Here is a 19,178-nt window from a genome sequence, read left to right as displayed (position 1 = left end):
GTGTCCATGAAAGTGATCGCTGAATACACTTACTGTTATTCATTCAATCTGCACATCAAATGTTCAATGTGATCTACAGTTCTTTAAAACTGTATTACAGAGTTAACTCAGAAAAAGTATATAAAGAATAGTATCACTGCAACCTATTTATTTGATTATTTTATTTTGTCTTGTTTTAATTTGCCTAAATGCCTGCATTAATATTGCTTACAAATTGTAGTCTATTACTGAATGCAAATTACATTATTAAAATTGTTACACTGTAAAATAAAAAAAAAAGATTTGTTATTGCAACATTTTTTCTTTTGTCAAAAATCAGCTTCAGTAATTAATGTGGTTCAGATGAAATAATATTTTGAGTTTCTGCTGATTAAACCAATCGCCTTCATTGTATTAACTTAAAAGGTTTAATGCCGCAGTCGCTTTCGCTTCTTCCGGTCAAGCGTATGAGGTAACACAGTTTATCATATTTGATACATTTGACTGTGCTGAAAATGATGTTATAACGTCACTCTGTGTGTTCGTTCGGTGGCTGCTGTGAGACACTTATTGCACACTGCAGTAAGCTAGATCGATTTTAGAATATCATATTAATAAATGCTGGGTGGCTTGTGTTGATAAATGGTATGTAAGTAATTTTAAAACGTATTGTATGATGGAGAAAATGCTTAGCTACTTGACAAAATGTTTTTGTCTCTGAGGCATGGTAAAAGCATGGTACTCTCAGAAAATCAAGAAAACTAGATTTAAACAATATTAAATGTGTTAAATATAACAATAATAAAACATGTAATATATTAAAGTGTCTTTGGTGTTTCCATGGTTTACAAAATAAAACCAACCAAGGGTAAGGCGATTATTATGCCATTGATAGGCGACTATCCTTGGTTAAAATCGTGATTTTCTCACAATTTACATATAGTTGGAAACATTTGGGATATTGCAAGTAGTCTACTGAACTGAACAAAATATATAACACTGGCCTAGTAGTTTTTGGATATTTTACTACAAAAATCTTACATACTGTGTAAGTTCCTGTATTAACAGCCTCACATCCCATGCAACCTTTTATCTACCTCCTTTAAAAAAAAACTTTTGGCACATATTTGTTTCTTTATATTGGCACTTATATATCCTTTTTTTTTAAATCACAAATTACATTGGCACTAGATGGAGACAAAGTATTACTTTAGCTATGTTTTTCTGGCATACTTTAGTTGTGATCTGAGAGATAAATGACTGAACAGTGATGACAATGAGGAAAATAAATGTACACTCCAAATAAAACACATATTTAAGTTCATATGAACATAGATTATTATAGAATGGTATTAAACATTTATTAGGTACCTCTGAATATTAAAATGAAATGATGAAGCCACATGATTGGGCATATTTAAGAATGATCTCTACATTAAAAGTGTATTTAAGTATCTAAATATTCACACAAATGAAAAAAAAAAAACGTGTATTTCATGTGTTCAAATGCAGCATTACTGATTCAGTTCCTGATATACAATACACTCTCATTACACTCCTTACTGCCTTTTATTTAAAACTCTTTCAGTACGTTGACATAATCATAATACGATTTCCTTTTAGTAAAGCATTAACTTATTTTATTGTGTTTCCTTAAAAAAAGAAGAAGAAGAAGAAGAAGAAGAAGAACATTTAGATATTTAGAAGCAAAAAGAGAAGAGTTGACAGAAACAAGATCATTGGGCATCTGCTGTTCTCTTTTTTATGAGACTAATAGTAGCTATATTTAGCGTTCAGTATGTTGAGAGTGAGAGTGGTCTGCAGACAGAACTGTTATTGCTGTAATGAGAATGTGTCTCTCAGCATAATCTCTATTGCAGCTAATGCTGAGCTTCATGAAACTAGCATCTGCGCACATACATGATCTGTACATTTACAATTGCAGAGACTGACATGTTTTGGGTCCCATAGACCCTATTGTTAACATTATTCATTGGTAGATGTTAGACGGATAAACACATTTAAAAATCTTGTTTATAATCAATTCTGATTAGGAATAGGAAAAGTCATCACAATTAAATTTAATCATCAATGTTTAGTTGAGTGTCTCACTACAAATAAAACATAAGGTTTAATAATAAGCTTTTACAGGAAAAAGATACGCTCAAAACTGGCATAACTTTATTAGTAACTAATGAAACATATGTTGTTTGCTTGAAAACAGTTGTGCTGCTTAATATTTTTCTCCAAACAATATTTTTTTTCAGGGTTCTTTGATAAATGGGAAGTTTAAAAAACAGCATTTACAGTATTTGATATAGAAACCTTTTATAATTTTAAATGTCTTAAAGTGCTAAATAAAATAATTAATAATAATATAAAAAAAATGACCCCAAACTTTTGAACGGTATGCAGTGGCCCTGGGGCTAGTTGTCACAAGGCTACAGTGATGTGGATTTGACTCACAAGTCCAATTACACAAATGTACTTGTTTTCTCTAGCAGTGGTTTTGTATGTTGGTTTCAAACATACAAAAACCATTCCTGTAGCTCAAACAGTAGCATGGTAATAGCAATGTCATAGGTTTAATTCCCATTGTTAGAGTAAGTCACTTTAGATAGAAGCATCTGCCAAATGTAAATGTAACTCTATATACTTTTTGAATTTTTCTATGATATAGGCTGTTTAATGGCAAGTTTCCATTGTGACAACTTGCTTTTGGGGTCAACATGTGTTCTTGATTACTTAATTTTTATCCAAATGATGGTCTTAACTTAAGTGTATTCTTTTCAGGTAGCACATAATAAAAGCATGTGCCTCATTGCAGGTCTTTTCCATTGCTTGTATAACAGTTACTTTGTAATAGTAGTTTGGATGTGGTAAAAATAGGCATCTCACTAAATGGCCCTGTCAGCACATTGCAGCAAAGATGTGATGATATTGGGTCTTCATCAACCAGTGTCTTTGACTGTACTAGCATGCAGTACTGGGTAGATTACTTACACATTGTAGTCCATTACTGAAAACAAATTACGTGATGAAACTGTAGCTAGTATCGTAATACATTTTAGGTTCATACTTTTTGAGTAGCTTTATTTGTTTAATTAACAGGATTCTTGTAATAGCAATAAAAATTAAAAAAAAATAAAATTCTGTTGAAATTTTGTCACAATTATAAAAACATAAATGTCGGGGGGGGGGGGGGGGGTCAAAGTAGATGAATTAATTAATTAATTAAAAATGCAATCAAAATAAAATAAAACTAAAAAATATATATATATTTTATTTGTTATGCTGTGTTGCCTCTGGAAACTAGAAGACTTACATAAGCAATAGGCTGATTTAGAAAGGACAATTTGAAAGTAATTGTCCTTTCTAAAATTTTAAAATAAAAATAATTAGTGAGAATCAATACATTCTGAATGATTCTCAACTGCCATTTTGTGAATATAAGTTGTCATGTAATCAATCATTTTTAAAATATTCATAGTCTGATTATGAATATTTGAAAAAGTAATATATGATTACAAATAAATAATTTTTGGAATCTGACACATATAATGTACTGTAATTCTGCTCACATTAAATAGCTAGATACTCACTGTCTATGCGTCTTTTAGCAAGATATCGTGATAAATAACATGGTCAATTTGAGTGGATCTCATCTCATATGATGTTCTATTCTCCTCCTCCTCCTCTCTGCTTTCCCCTTCTTACATCATCTCCTCTTGATCTTTCCTCAACCCCTTCTCCAGGGTCCTCATTATTTGTTTGCTCTGGGTTTTTTACTGAGAACCCTTTTTACACATAGCAAGTCATGATAGTTGTATGAACAATGTAAATTGCATTTCCTATTCTGTGTGTATTACAAACCCAGCAGAACTCAATATGATGACATCTGACAACATGCCATGAGCTTTTGAGAACACAGCTTTACTTTAGATGTTTTGAAAGCTTGAACCTTAAATTGGAGAAATTATTGTATAGTGTTATGACAAAATGATGTATGTAATTTGTATTAAATTATTAAAATTGTGGAATAAACCAAATGTTATGGCTGTGTTAATGGTTTTTGACAACACTGACTCTGAGAAAGACTGCAAATTAAATGTATCCTTTTCCCCCTTTTTGGAAATGCTTTTTATTGTAGCCAAGTCTTTAAGGCAAGACATACTTTTCTCAACTGATTAATCACAGTACATCAGGATTATTGTTTTGTTTTACAAGTTTTCTGAAATGTTATGTTTAAATATGCAAATGATGCATTTTCTAATTGCATTAATTTGCATAAATGTCCAGAAATCTGAACAAAGGATTAAGCCAGGTGTAAGAGCCATATGTTATTTGTTTCTATTTAGATGTGGAATAAATAATTATTTGTGTTAAACAATTGTATAATAATTATAAAGGTAAATAATTAAATAAGTATATTTCATTTCATATTGACGATGATGTCATTTCCGGAAAAGGTCGCTAGTCGTTGTGAAGCAATGGTGGAGCGAAACAGTTTTTTGACCGTGTAACATTTTTCCAGTTAATTTTGTTATTAAACTTATCTAAAGAAAGTTTCTGGACTACGGAATGTTATTCGAGTTCAAATCACGCTCACACAAGAAGAAGAAACAGGATTGATGAAAATTTAGAAGGATTGCTATCACAAAGAAAGTCAAAAAACTCGCTGTGGATATGGAGAACGAAAGTGAAAGTGCGCGGGCGGCGCGCATTTGAATCGACGGCAAAAACATCATCAAAGGAATCATCGTCTGTGAATGAACACTGAAATGTTTCACGATCGTGGACTATGAATAATGGACAGTGCTTTATTTTCCAGTGGATTTAAAACTGCGTCACAGTGTTTTGTTCAGTGGATTTGAAACTGCGTCACAGAGAAAAACGTTGCTGCTTGTTTAAGCTCTTTAAACGAGGTAACGGACTTTTAAATCAGCTATAAAATGGACGCAATGCATATTTGAAGAAGCTGAAATGCATACGATTGATACGGAAAGGTATTGTGCATACTTTTAATCGTCTACAAACATTTTGTGCATTGATGGAAATAAGATGGCTGAAGGGGGAGAGGACGTTGCAGTTTTTGAACACAAGAGGGCGCTTAAACCCACTGAAAGAGCGTTAGAAGAGCAGCTTCACAGACGCATCGGACTAAGAAGGGCGAAATTATCTGCTCTTACCAGTAAAAGCAAAGCTATTGAAAAGTTGATGATTGATGAGGAAAATCTACAGAATGTACAAGAGTTGATGCAACTTGACTTTGCACAATTGCTAACTGAGTTTACTGAGTTAAATCTGCAAGTTCAAGATCTTTTGCCAGAAGATGAAAGGATTGCAGATCAACAAAATTGGTTTCAGCCTAAAATGGATTCCCTGAGACTTTTTGAAAAGAAAACAGAAAACTGGATTGCTGCTGTTGGTGATAAAAAAGGCCAAAATGACAATCTTGATATGGAGGATGATGTTAGTCCTCACGACAGTGCCTCACAGGTATCTGCGAACAAGGGCGAATCTAATAAGAAGCATGATTCAGATATTGAAAGTGGATCAGTTTCCTCCTCAGTATCGTCAGCTTGTGCACGAGAAGAATCGAAACGTGCAGCTCTGTTAGCAAGGGCAGCATCCCTAAAGAAAAAACAACAACTTGAAATTGAAAAGATGCAGCTCAGAGCAAAAATGGAGGAACTTGAAATAGAAACAGCTCTTGCAGAAAGCAATGCCAAATTAAAGGTCCTGAAAGAGTATGAACGATCAGATGATGGCAGAAGCAGCATACAATCTAAACCAAGAAGGGGAATCCACCAGAAGCAATCAGAGCTGAAAACAGAGCAGAGTGACGATTCACCAGGTCATTCATATGTGGTGAAAAGTAAAATGAAGACCATCTCAAATCCAGTGTTACTTGCACCACCACAGTTAGACATACCAAGGGCCACAGGCCACAGTAACAATCGTCAAGCAGATGACAGCATTATTCAGATTATGCAGAAACAAAATGACTTGACTGAATTGCTAGTGAAACAGCAAAGACAAATTCAGCTTCCAAGCAAAGACATCCAAGTGTTTACTGGTGATCCACTGACTTTCAAATCCTTCATCAGGTCCTTTGAGCATACCATAGAACACAAGATAGACAATGATAAGGACAAGTTATATTACCTTGAACAATACACTGCTGGAGAGCCGCAAGAGATAGTAAGAAGCTGTGAATATATGCCATCAAGCAGAGGTTTCAAGGAAGCAAAACGGTTGCTCCAAAGGCATTATGGAGATGAGCTAATCATAGCAAGTGCTTACATTGATAAAGCTTTAAAGTGGCCTCAGATCAAGTCTGATGAAGGTAAAGCTTTGAGTGCATACGCTCTGTTCCTGATTGGTTGTCGGAATACAATGGAAGATGGAGAGTTCATGGAGGAAATGGACAATCCTACCAATATGAGAGTTATACTTTCAAAGCTACCATACAAGATGAAAGAAAGGTGGCGATCAGAAGCTTACGATATCAAAGAGCGACAAGGAGTAAGAGCAAGATTTACTCATTTAGTTGACTTTATTGATCGTCAAGCTAAAGTGGCCATGGACCCTCTCTTCGGTGACATACTGGATCATCGCAATGTTGTAACAGCAAAGGTGAATCAGAAAGAAAGGTTTATTACTAAAAAAGGAATAACAAAGAGCAGCTTTGCAACCAACATTTGCATGAAGGAAAGAAGACCTCAATTTGTGTCAAGGAAACAGGTCAGTCCACCCAAGACTCAGAGCCTCAATGCCTTTGAAAAACCATGTATGTTTTGCACAAAGGATCATGCTCTTGAGTCATGCAGTGAAATTAAAGAGCAGCCACATAAGGTACGTGTGGAGTTCCTGAAGTCTAAGGGCTTATGCTTTGGATGCTTAACTCAAGGCCATCTTAGCAAGACTTGCAAAAAGAAAATGGAATGTAAAGAATGTTCCCAAAAACACCCAGACATTCTACACATTAAGGAGAACCAAAAAGGTACAAAAGATGTTGAAACACCAGACAAGAAGATCTCATGTGCCCAAGTCTCCCTTAACCACAAATCAAGTGAGAACACAGAGTCTGGAGGAGATAACTGTGTGCTATCAATAGTGCCAGTAAAAGTCAAGTCGAATAAGAGTGACAGATATGTAGAAACATATGCCTTTCTGGATGCAGGAAGTACAGCTACATTTTGTACTGAGGATCTGCAAAGGAAGCTGAACCTGAAAGGGAAGCCAACTCAAATTCTACTGAGTACTATGTGTCAAGATAAGCCAGGAGAGCAGAAGCTAGTAAACAGTTTCATCCTCACGGACTTGGAAGTCTGTGCGCTGGAAGACACAAAGTATTATGAGCTACCTAAAGTCTTCACACACAGCAGTATCCCTGTTCAAAATGAGAACATTCCTAATCAAAAAGACATCAGAAAATGGCCATACTTGAGCGAAGTAAGCATACCTAACATTGATGCTAATGTAGACCTTCTGATTGGAGCCAACAATTCAAAGGCAATGGAGCCATGGTACATCATAAACAGCCAACAAGATGGACCTTATGCTGTGAAAACTGCACTTGGCTGGGTGGTGAATGGACCCATCAAGAAAGAAAACAACACTGCAGAAAAGTCCAAACTGCCACAACATACAGTTAATCGTCTCTCAGTAATGGAGATAGAGCAATTGTTGATTCAACAGTACAACACAGATTTCCCAGAGCGTCACTATGAAGAAAAAGAGGAAATGTCAATGGAGGACAAACAGTTCATGCAGTCAGTGCAGAAAAGGACTAAGTTTGAAAATGGGCATTACTGTGTAAGACTACCACTGAGAAATGAAGCAATCAAAATGCCAAACAATAGATGTGTTGCTGAACTACGTGCTGCTAACCTGAAACGAAAGCTTCAAAGGAACTCAAGTTTGCTTGAAGATTACAGTAGCTTTATGAAAGGTATAATAGAGAAAGGATATGCAGTTAAAGTTCCCCCTGAACAGCTTGTTCGCAACGATAACAGAGTCTGGTACATACCACACCACGGGGTGTACCACCCAAAGAAAGACAAAATACGAGTGGTTTTTGATTGTACTGCTTCGTTTCAAGGCATGTCTCTGAACAGCCAGTTGCTGCAGGGTCCGAACCTCACAAACACACTCATTGGTGTCCTTACCAGATTTAGGGAAGAACCAATAGCTATGATGGCAGATGTGGAGTCGATGTTTTATCAGGTGAGGGTTCCTGAGGACGACGCAGATCTGCTTCGCTTTCTTTGGTGGCCAGAGGGCAATTTGAATGCACCTATAGAAGAATTTAGGATGATGGTGCACTTATTCGGAGCCACTTCGTCACCTAGCTGCGCCTCTTATGCATTGAAAAGGACTGCAGAGGACAGAAAAGAAGTAGCATCTCCAAAAGCTGTTGAAACAGTTATGCACAATTTTTACGTGGATGATTGCCTGAAATCTGTGTCTACAGAACAAGAAGCAATTGACTTGGCAAGTGATGTTCGGAAGTTGTGTGCTGAAGGAGGTTTCTGCTTAACGAAGTGGGTAAGCAATAGTAGGAAAGTACTATTGTCCATTCCAGAAGAACAAAGGGCCAGTGGAATAAAGGACCTAGACTTGGATCAGGATTCTCTGCCAATTGAGAGAGCACTCGGCATGCAGTGGTGTACAGAAAATGACACCTTCACATACAACATCAAGATACAGGAGAAGCCATTGAGTAGAAGAGGTATTCTGTCAGTTGTTAATTCAATTTATGACCCTCTTGGTTTTCTGGTGCCACTCATCCTACCAGTCAAGCTCCTTCTAAGGGATTTGTGCAAACAAGGATATGGATGGGATGAAGAGATTGAGGGCAAGCGAGCTGATCAGTGGGTCAGATGGCTAGAAGAGCTAAATCACCTCTCAGACTTCCAGATCAAAAGGTGTGTAAAACCAGAGAAGTTCGGAAACACAACAGAAGCGCAATTGCATCATTTCTCTGATGCCAGCGAGAGTGCTTATGGCACAGCAACTTATCTGGTACTTACAAATGAACAAAATCAGAAACATTGTTCCTTGTTAATGGGAAAGTCAAGAGTTAGCCCACTCAAACAAATCACAATCCCTAGACTTGAGCTGACAGCGGCAACCGTAGCTGTCAAAGTAGACAAAATACTAAGACAAGAGCTTCAAATTCCATTACAGCAGTCAGTTTTCTGGACAGACAGCACTACAGTGCTCAGTTACATTGGCAATGACAGTGCACGCTTCAAAACATTTGTAGCAAACAGGATCTCACTCATACGAGATGCTACTAGTCCATTACAATGGAGGTTTGTCAAGACATCACTAAACCCTGCTGATGAAGCTACCAGAGGTTTTAAAGCAAAGGACTTTGTCCAGGCAGAAACTTGGATTAAAGGACCTGACTTTTTGTTGAAACCAGAGGAAGAATGGCCACAAAGACGAGATCTAACGAGTCAAGGTGCACAACAAGACCCTGAAATTAAAGGTGAAATCAAAGTTAACGTTCTCAACATCAGTGAAAACGAGGACATTGTAAGTAAACTGATTGATTACTACTCAAGCTGGTTTCATCTAAAGAAGGCAGTGGCATGGATGCTTAGACTCAAAGAAACCCTTTTACATTTATGTAAAGCAAGAAAACAGTTCCAAGAGTCTATTGCCCAATCAGAGAAAGACCCAGAAAAACAAGGGTCCCTTCTACAAGAGCAAATGCAAAAATACAGATCAACAATGGAGAAAAAGTCACTGAGCCTGGAAAACTTGAATCAAGCTGAAATTCAGCTCATTCAATTCAGTCAGAAGCAACAATTTCAGGAAGAAATTGAGGCTCTGAGAAAGAATGTTCCTATCAAGAAAAGAAGTCAGCTGTTCAAGCTTGACCCTGTACTTCAGGATGGGATACTAAGAGTGGGAGGTAGGCTCAACAGAGCTGCAATGCCAGAGGAATCCAGACATCCCGCAATCCTCTCAAAAGGCTCAAGGATATCAACTCTCATTCTAAATGATATTCATCAAAGATATGGACACTGTGGTCGAAACTACATGCTAGCTACGCTCCGACAGAGATTCTGGATCCCACAAGCCAACTCAGCGATTCGAAAACTTATCCATAAATGTGCAGTTTGTCGCAGACTTAATGGAAGAGTTGGTGAGCAAAAAATGGCAAATTTGCCAGAAGACCGCTTGCTACCTGATAAACCCCCTTTCACGAACGCGGGCATCGATTACTTTGGACCCTTCGACGTAAAACGGGGTCGGAGTACTGTAAAAAGGTATGGAGTGTTGTTCACTTGCCTAACAATCAGAGCAGTACACATTGAGATAGCAGATAGTTTGAACACGGACTCATGCATAAACGCTTTGAGGCGTTTTATAAGTAGAAGAGGACAGGTGTCAGTCATGCGCTCAGACAACGGCACAAATTTTGTCGGCGCAGAAAGAGAATTGCGAGAAGCACTGAGAAACCTGGACCATAACAAAATTGAAAACGCTATGCTAGAGAAAGGGATTAAATGGATCTTCAACAGTCCAGCTGCTTCTCATCAAGGTGGGGTTTGGGAGCGTCAAATCCGAACCGTAAGAAAGATACTCGGCGCTCTCTTAAAGGAACAGACTATCACTGATGACAGTCTTCATACCATCATGTGCGAGGTGGAAAGTATCATCAACAACAGACCAATAACTATTACCTCAGATGATCCAAATGACCTTGAGCCTCTGACGCCTAACCATTTACTGTTGTTGAAAACTAAACCCAGCTTACCACCAGGTGTCTTTAACAAGGAGGACCAATATGCCAGAAAACGTTGGAGACAAGTCCAATATCTCGCCGATTTGTTCTGGAGCAGATGGACTTATGAGTACCTGCCCATTCTTCAGGAACGCAGTAAATGGTCAAAATTAAAAAGGAACTTTGAACCTGGTGATGTGGTGTTGGTTGTGGACAGTTCTTCCCCCCGCAATTCATGGATAATGGGAAGAGTAATTCAAACCTTACCAGACTCCAGTGGAACTGTACGGCGTGTGAAGTTAAAGACCAAAACAAATGTACTGGAGAGACCTGTAAATAAACTCTGCTTAATTCAAGAGGCAGTTTAAGCATGAAGACTAATCAAGAGTAACCAAAGAAAAATGTGTAAGAACTAAGTAGCTATTTCTTATCCATAAATGTTCAAGTTTAATGGCTCTTAGTATTAATGTGTATAATTGTTTGGTCTCCTGCCCAACCAATTAGGGGCCAGATGTGTAAGAGCCATATGTTATTTGTTTCTATTTAGATGTGGAATAAATAATTATTTGTGTTAAACAATTGTATAATAATTATAAAGGTAAATAATTAAATAAGTATATTTCATTTCATATTGACGATGATGTCATTTCCGGAAAAGGTCGCTAGTCGTTGTGAAGCAATGGTGGAGCGAAACAGTTTTTTGACCGTGTAACATTTTTCCAGTTAATTTTGTTATTAAACTTATCTAAAGAAAGTTTCTGGACTACGGAATGTTATTCGAGTTCAAATCACGCTCACACAAGAAGAAGAAACAGGATTGATGAAAATTTAGAAGGATTGCTATCACACCAGGTTCAAAATTCCTGTTTCATTTTGTAGACATAGAGTTAAAGGTTTTTACAGAGTTTTTTTTTTTTTTTTATCACTCCATAAATCAGGAAATAATGTCAACCAAAATATATATGTATTAGGTGAAAGATATATCAACAAACCCCTCTGTAAAAACCTTCAGAATATAGATAGGAATAAAACGGGAAAGTTTGGTGTATGCAAGTATTACTGAAGTGGCGATTTCTGACTCTGGGCAGGAGAAGAAGAAGAAAGAAAGAAAAAAACGGTTTTGAGAAAAATAGCCTTAAAAGACATGCTGTAATTGAAATTTTCAGACTCAAATAGATGTCTCAAAGTGTAAAAGTGTAACAAACACACTATAAACCTGAATAAGTTGGAAAAAAATTTGAGGTAATCAGTTACATAAAATTTTTAAAGATAAGAAATCCAAAGGTTAAGTAAGGAGAATGCGCAGAATTCAATTTTGTACTCATTTTTTTAAATTGCTCTTAACTTGAAATATTTGAGTAAGTTAATTCATACATTAAACTTACATACATGTACAGGAAGTGAAATGGGAGAGAGAGGGGGACAGGATTGGGAAAGGCCCGGAAGCCAGGACTCGAACTCAGGTTGCCCGAAGCGCAATGGCGCCATATGTCGGTGCTGCCCACGAGGCTATCAGTGTCAACATCTTAAATTATATTTTTTAAAGGCAGGAACACACCAAGTCGACGCCAGCGAATTAGTAGTGATGAAAGCAGACTGCGGGGTTGGGTCCAGGGTCCAGAGCGTCTGGGTCCAGAGTTCGCCTGACACACCAAACCGACGCTTGACAGCTGACGGCCAAGTAGCACATCCATTCTGCGCCTGCGCAAAATGAAATGCCTTTCTGTACCAGCAGGTGGCAGTAGATGAACAGCCAATCAGAATAATCAGATGCACCGACGAGCTCTGACGCTGATTCAACGTCGAGTCGGCTGAAAAAAAGCCAACGAGGTCCAACTTCAGCCGACGGTGTGGAACACACTGAGAAACAAAAACTGCCCAACAGCTGACTGTCAGCTAGGTGTGTTCCTGCCTTAATAGTGGAAATGTAGCTAGCTATATCTAGCTAATTCAGCAAATTCTAATTGGTAACACAATGCTTTGATAACATTAGCATAGCATAGCAATTGCTGAAAGAGTATGGCAGTATATATATCATATACCTGTTCTCAAACATAAGCTCACACTCCACTCGTCACCATGATGGTAACCCCCCAAAAACCACACATAACAAAAACTCTTCTAAATTGGGATAGCAAAGCATTAAACATGACTAAATCCGCTATTTAACATTAATCTTGCGCAAAAAACAAACAAACAAACAAAAAACATTATATAACACTTAAAGGGTTAGTTCACCCAAAAATGAAAATTCTGTCATTTATTACTCACCCTCATGCCGTTCCACACCCATAAGACCTTTGTTAATCTTCAGACCACAAATTAAGATATTTTTGTTGAAATCTGATGGCTCCGTGAGGCCTGCATAGGGAGCAATGACATTTCCTCTCTCAAGATCCATTAATGTACTAAAAATGCATTTAAATCAGTTCATGTAAGTACAGTGGTTCAATATTAATATTATAAATTGATGAGAATAATTTTGGTGCGCCAAAAAAACAAAATAACGATTTATTTAGTGATGGCCGATTTCAAAACTCTGCTTCACAGTCATCTACATTGTAAAAAGCGCTATATAAATAAAGGTGACTTGACTTCAGGAAGCTTCGGAGCATAATGAATCAGCATGTCGAATCAGCTGTTTGGAGTGCCAAAGTCATGTGATTTTAGCAGTTTGGCGGTTTGACATGCGATCCGAATCATGATTCGATACGCTGATTCATTATGCTCGAAGCTGATCCTCACTGAGTCATCAGATTTCAACAAAAATATCTTAATTTGTGTTCCGAAGATTAACGAAGGTCTTACTGGTAAGGAACGGCATGAGGGTGAGTAATAAATGACAGAATTTTCATTTTTGGGTGAACTAACCCTTTAATTTTAGCATTTATTCTCCCTTTCAAGTGTCATGACAAAATCATGCTGGGAAATAGAAATCCTAGACCAGTTTCAGGTAAATTTAAGTTTGTCTAAATTAAAAGAAACAAGTTTATAAAACTCAAAATGGTGAAGCAATTCAGGTTACTTAAAATGTGTCATTTTCGTGAACTCAAAAGAAAAAATATAGTATTCTAAATACTCATAAAAGTTGAATTAAATTAAATTGTCATTTGATTGAACTAAGACGTTAAGGAAGACGTTATGGAATCTCAAAATTTAACAGGTCCTGAAAGAACAATGGTCTTGCCTTAAGTTTTGTGTTTATCCAGAAATTGACCCTCAGGTTTAATTAACTTAGACATTAATATTATATAACTTGAAAACATGACAAATATTTTAAAATGATATGATAAAAATCTAATTTAATAGTGTGCAGATCTTGTGTGTTGAGCTGACTGTAGAGCTTCTGACTCCTGGAGCGGTTAGTGAACAGAAAGTGTTTAGTAGGAGGTCTGAGACAAGCTTTACAAAACATACCCACCAGGGCTGACTCGAACATACACACACACTCACACACACACACACATGCACACGTTTTCCCCCTCCTCGCCATCTCTGGCCACGGAGCTCACATTACCCAATGGGTATCATTATTTTACAGTGAATGGCTTTCTCTCTCTCTCGTTCTCTTGTTTACTCGCTCTCACTATCTTTTATCTTCCTTTTCTTGCCTCAGAGGCGGCCGCGGGGACTCGGCAGGCCGGTGGTGGCGTGGAACAGGTGGAAGACCTCTCGTGACCTGCGGCCTTGATGAGAGCTCTCATCCTGGGGCTGACCAACCTGCCCTACTCTCTTGCTCTGCATCTCTCTCCATCAGTCAGATCCAACCCTGGGCAAAAGAGCAGGTCACCAATCCTGGTACCGTTTTACCCCCTGAGAGTCCAGCAGCACAGAGAGGAAAACAGCCCGTCACGGCCGGTGTCGGAGTTAGTCTGCGCGTTCTCTCGGGGGCTGAACGGAGTCCACTGGACCCCTCCTGTAGTCTGAGAATCAACATATGCACTTATCATCATGTGCTTTTCTGGAAGCCCCAGCAACCCTGTCAGGCCCGTCTGGCGATGCTAAACTGTAAAGCTCTTTGGGTGAAATCGCCGTGTCTTTCACAATTAATGTTCACGGCATATTTGAGGGCCAGGGAATACGGATGTGCGCGCGAGTGTGCGTGGACTTGTCACTGTCACTTCCCCCTGCGGATTTGCGTCGGTGTCCGAGTCAAACTGCCGGCAACAGGCGGAGAGATGCCCAAACCTGTGGAAGCGCGGATCCCGTGAGGAGCGCACAATCAAAGTGACAGGCCGGCGGTGGAAGTGGGGACATTCTCCGTGTGTGAGCAAAACAAGTCCGCTGGCAGCGGCTCCCCCCGCCACCTCTCTCTTCCCCTCCGCGGCCGCGTGTAGGAGTGCAGCGATCTCCTCTGACGCTTGTGGAAGTTTTAGCGGCCTGCGGTTCCCCGTACTGGATGCTGGGTGTGCCCAGGGGTGCCCGCGTTGGGAGCGGTGCCTTGCCGGATTAGGACCTCGCTGGCTGAGTTTGATGGCAGACCTGGAAAGACAAACCCTGCCAGGCACAAACTGCTCAGCCACATGATGTCAGGAGGACGAAAAAAATCTAGCCATGCAGCGGCAGAGCGCGCAGACAGATGACACCCAGCAGGAAGCTGCAGCCAAATCTGTAAGCATCCACAATCCAGCTGGCTCGCCCTAGGGTACCTGTCTCACAGAGGAGACTCCACAACACCCCGTGAGCTGTCAAATTAACTCACAGATCTGGAAGGACGGAAGCGATGTGTCCCCACATACTCAACAGGGGCCACTATAAAGTGCTTTAATTCGCCGTTGCCTCCTCTGCTTATAAATTAAAAACATAGAACATAATGAAACAGTAAAAAACACAACATACACATGTTCAGTAGACGGAAATGGCAAATGTTCACACCAGCATGAGCGAGCGCACACAGACACGCACACGCTGCTGAAATGTAAAGCCTGTGGTGGTTTACAACCATTGCCCATTGCTCTGCAGTCACCTGGGAAATGTGTTTATAGAAAAACACACTTTTCTCTTCCTGCTCAATACACATAAGTGACCTCATTTCCGTACCGCATGTCTGAAAAGACTTCAAAGTCACCATGAAATCAAAATTAACAATTATTTTGTATGGAATTTTGCAGTGTTTATTATAAATCATTTATCTGTGCACATCATTTTTTTTTTTTAATTCATGTGCCCTTGTAATCTTATCCTCCCTTTTGCAACAACATCCCTTCTCTGATGTTGTGTTGACCGGTGCAAGGGTGGGGCAACCTGTCACTCACATGAGATCACAGCAATAGCAAACCAATCAATTTATCTAATCACTTCCTGATGGACAAAATTAAGTCCCAAACAATTTTTTCTTGTTCGAGAAGCTGTTTTAGTTGGCTATACCTCACTATGGGGAACAACAGACTATCACAACTTCCGTTTCATGCCGACTTTAAACAGAATGATAAAAAATAATAAGACACCTGAGGCCTTGTGATGCAGTCATATTACCACTTGTGAGAATTCTTCTTAGGTGTAGCATTTAAAAAACAAACAAAAAAACATTGCTTTGGTTGTCATTCTTGACCATACATAAAAATAAATAAATAAAAACATAAATGTTTTTTTTTTTTTTTTAATAATAAATATTTAATAGTTATATTGTCAAAACCTGTTTTCAAGTAAATACTTCTGAAATCACTCTGCAAGGAGTAGAAACAGGCTGAAAGGTGTTGGTTTGGTGAATTATTATGGATAAATCTAGTAATTTCAATAGGAATTCAAATAATCAGGAATTTATTGTGATTATTGTGAGATTTTCCCTTGCAGATTTTACAACAGGTGTTGACCACCAGAAAGCTGCTTGTTTTTAATGTGGCTTCTGTGTGAGCTGTGCTTCATACATCACTATTGATAGTAAATTTAGCTAATGTGACTGCATTCTACACATTTTAATATGTTATTGATATAACTGAAAATAATATAATATGATTGTATGGTGTGAACAGTGAGACAGTAAAAGGTGTTTAGGAGCTGATGTGAATTTATTAGCACTTTACATGTAGCATATTATATGTAGGCCTATATCACTCCAAAGAGAGAGAGATATAGCAAGATGTTACACAAATAGAAACACACAAAAAGTGAAAAGAGAAAACACATTTATTAACCTCATGCCCTCATTCCACATAAAACAGGGACACTTTCTTTTACTACTTCACAAACCACAAAGATTTCAAACAAAAGTAAATACGAACTCCCACACCTTCAGGATATGCCATTAATGGTTTGGCAAAAAATCCTTTCTTCATGCCAATAAAACTTTAATCTTGAATCTCATGAGAGAAATCTAGAGGGAAATGAATCACAGAATTCATGCAAACACAAACACCCAGCAGAAAATGGAGATCTTGGTCAGATAGATTTGTGCTGTGTCATTCTCCAGAGCCTTGCAACGTACCAGTAGCAATTTATTGCTTCAAACTGATGTCAGGAGGACGAATCAGAATTGCAGTCAATAGATATATATATACACAGATCAGGCGTAACATTATGACCACTTTCCTAATATTGCGTTGGTCCCCCTTTTGCTGCCAAAACAGTCCTGACCCGTCAAGGCATGGACTCCACTAGACCCCTGAAGGTGTCCTGTGTTATCTGCACCAATATGTTAGCAGCAGATCCTTTAAGTCCTGTAAGTTGCGAGGTGGGGCCTCCATGGATCGGACTTGGTTGTTCAGCATAGGGCTGGGCGATATATCGCATGCGATTGTCACGCGCATTTCGTCAGTAAAGCCAGTTCCCTGATTACCGCTAAATCGCCATCACCTGCTTTCAAATGGAGCGGCATTTAATAGACAGAGCCGTAGTTCACTGTCAAGCTACGCAATATTGCGTTCATTATCGAAGGCGATTCATCTGTGATAATGAACGCGATATTGCGTAGCTTGACAGTGAACTACGGCTCTGTCTATTAAATGCCGCTCCATTTGAAAGCAGGTGATGGCGATTTAGCGGTAATCAGGGAACCGGCTTTACTGACAAAATGCGCGTGGCAATCTCATGCGATATATCGCCCAGCCCTAGTTCAGCACATCCCACAGATGCTCGATTGGATTGAGATCTGGGGAATTTGGAGGCCAAGTCAACACCTCAAACTCGTTGTGCTCCTCAAACCATTCCTGAACCATTTTTGCTTTGTGGCAGGTTACATTATCCTGCTGAAAGAGGCCACAGCCACCAGGGAATACCGTTTCCATGAAAGGGTGTACATGGTCTGCAACAATGCTTAGGTAGGTTGTACATGTCAAAGTCACATCCACATAGATGGCAGGACCCAAGGTTTCCCAGCAGAACATTGCCCAAAGCATCACACTACCTCCACCGGCTTGCCTTCTTCTCATCCTGGTGCCATATGTTCCCCAGGTAAGCGGCGCACATGCACCCGGCCATCCACGTGATGTAAAAGAAAACGTGATTATCAGACCAGGCCACCTTCTTCCATTGCTCCGTGGTCCAGTTCTGATGCTCACGTGCCCATTGTTGGTGCATTCGGTGGTGGACAGGGGTCAGCATGGGCACCCTGACTGGTCTGCGGCTATTTAGCCCCATACATTGAATGACTAATGACTAATATAACCAAAGAATGACTCTTCTCTTTTTAAATGTTTTGCAGCTATTACATTTAAAATGTTTTGAGGTTGAAGATCAACGAGCATATTATCATATATCATTGCACCATATTATTTTGTTTGTTTCTCTGTTTTGGTCTTGTCTTACCATATAACCCAGTCCTGTTTAAAGATTCAATATTGTTTGGCAAACTGTACACTCGAGTTTTTATTTTTTGATGACAACAATTTTTTTATATTGACAAAGATTTATTTATGTCAACTTTCCCATACAAGATATGGTTATGTAGGTGGCGTCTGATTTTAGATGTAAAGACGTACTGATCCCAAGACCCAACCAGTGTCTGCAGTTCTTTAGCACAGCTGCTCGAACCAATCTACTCAATGTGTGTGAGGCCAATATAAACACATATCCTCTTCCAGTAGCTGTGAACATTTCAAGATGATTTAAACTTAATTATTGCCCTGATAGTGGAAATGGACATTTCACAGTTGTTTTATTATAACCAATTCCTGATTTGTGCAGCTCAACAGCATTTTGTCACACATCATTACTGTATTCTAGGGTATTTCCCATAGTGATGGATGACTATAGGAATTTAAAAAGTCTACAGGAAACAGAAAGTCATGGGTTTCCACTTAAGTGTTCCTAATCGCTCATGTGAATTTTAAAATGTATCATATTAATGGAAATATACTGAAATTGTTTGAAGATTAAGAATTTCTAGGAGTGCCAATAATCGTGGGACATGTTTTCGAGAAATTTAAAAGTGACTTTATAAATTTGATCTATTTAAAAATGATTTTACTTCAATTTAAGATTACAAATCATAATTGTGGAGTTCACTGTATATATA

General features: G+C 38.6%; 1 protein-coding gene across 1 annotated transcript; it reads left to right on the top strand.

Annotated features, from left to right (window-relative positions):
* The first annotated feature begins 4,991 nt into the window (after positions 1 to 4,991).
* LOC125258438 lies at positions 4,992 to 11,574 on the top strand. Its single transcript, XM_048175384.1, has one exon. It carries the CDS (start codon positions 5,041 to 5,043, stop codon positions 11,092 to 11,094), a length of 6,054 nt encoding a protein of 2,017 aa, XP_048031341.1. The 5' UTR covers positions 4,992 to 5,040; the 3' UTR covers positions 11,095 to 11,574.
* Positions 11,575 to 19,178: the final 7,604 nt, after the last annotated feature.

The sequence above is a fragment of the Megalobrama amblycephala genome, linkage group LG22, assembly GCF_018812025.1.
Source record: "Megalobrama amblycephala isolate DHTTF-2021 linkage group LG22, ASM1881202v1, whole genome shotgun sequence".
Classification (NCBI taxonomy): Eukaryota; Metazoa; Chordata; class Actinopteri; order Cypriniformes; family Xenocyprididae; genus Megalobrama; species Megalobrama amblycephala.
This window is presented reverse-complemented; position numbering and strand designations above follow the sequence as displayed.

Coding starts and splice junctions, on each gene's coding strand:
- LOC125258438 (XM_048175384.1), top strand. CDS start 5,041: ATGGCTGAAGGGGGAGAGGACGTTGCAGTTTTTGAACACAAGAGGGCG.